This window comes from Penaeus monodon, chromosome 22 (genome assembly GCF_015228065.2).
Source record: "Penaeus monodon isolate SGIC_2016 chromosome 22, NSTDA_Pmon_1, whole genome shotgun sequence".
In the NCBI taxonomy this organism is placed as follows: Eukaryota; Metazoa; Arthropoda; class Malacostraca; order Decapoda; family Penaeidae; genus Penaeus; species Penaeus monodon.
In genome coordinates, this window is record NC_051407.1 from 6910080 (window position 1) to 6910928 (window position 849).

At 53.5% G+C, this 849-nt stretch overlaps 1 protein-coding gene across 1 annotated transcript in view; it reads left to right on the plus strand.

Annotated features, from left to right (window-relative positions):
- LOC119586870 (probable H/ACA ribonucleoprotein complex subunit 1) overlaps positions 1–849 on the plus strand; it is a 1215-nt gene extending 366 nt beyond the window's left edge. The window contains exon 2 of the mRNA XM_037935600.1: positions 1–849. This exon is cut by the window's left edge and continues 179 nt beyond it. Coding sequence (XP_037791528.1) covers positions 1–745 — 745 coding nt within the window. The 3' untranslated portion in view covers positions 746–849.

An 849-nucleotide genomic window follows, 5' to 3' on the forward strand; every position in this document is an offset into this window, starting at 1 on the left:
CTTTGGAGGTTCTGGCTTTGGAGGCTCTGGCTTTGGAGGCTCTGGCTTTGGAGGCTCTAGCTTTGGAGGCTCTAGCTTTGGAGGAAGAGGGTTCGGCTCAGGAGGATGCGGTCCTGGACAAGTGTTCCATGCTGGCAGGTGTGTCATTCCACGCGAGAACCGCAAAGTCTACTTGTACAACGCACCACCCGCTCCACCAGTTCCCCACGGTCCTCCACCATACATCCCAGAGCCAACCATTGACACAAATATCGTGTTCATCCAAACACCTGAAGAAGGTCCAGGACCAGAGCCTATCGTCATACCTCCACCACAGACTCGAAGCGTCGTCTATGTCCTCAACAGACAGAGGCCAGAACAAGCGGAAGTGATCGAAGTCCCAGCGCCACCAGCAACCAGCCCTGAAGTTTTCTTCGTGAACTACGCTGACGGCGAGAACCCAGTTCTTCCGAGCGGCGTTGACCTTCAGACTGCCTTGAATGCCGCTTCTCAAGGGGGTGCCGGCGGTGGTTTCGGAGGCAGCGGAGGTGTCGGCGGTGGTTTCGGAGGCAGCGGAGGTGGTTTTGGAGGTAGCGGAGGTGTTGGTGGTGCCTTTGGAGGCAGTGGAGGAAGTGCTGGATTTGGAGGTAGTGTAATCAGCGGTGGATTTGGAGGTGGCGGCAGTGGAGAGTTCATCGTCAGTGGAGGTGGTGGTGGTGGCTTCAGCAGTGGAGGTTCACCTTCCAGTCTGTATACTACACCTTAGATTTTTCATTTGAGGGATTTTATTTTTGTTAAGTTTTGCTCATCATGGAAATGCCAGACGGTGTTCCAGACCATTTGTACTGTATTTGTAATAAAATGTCTTAA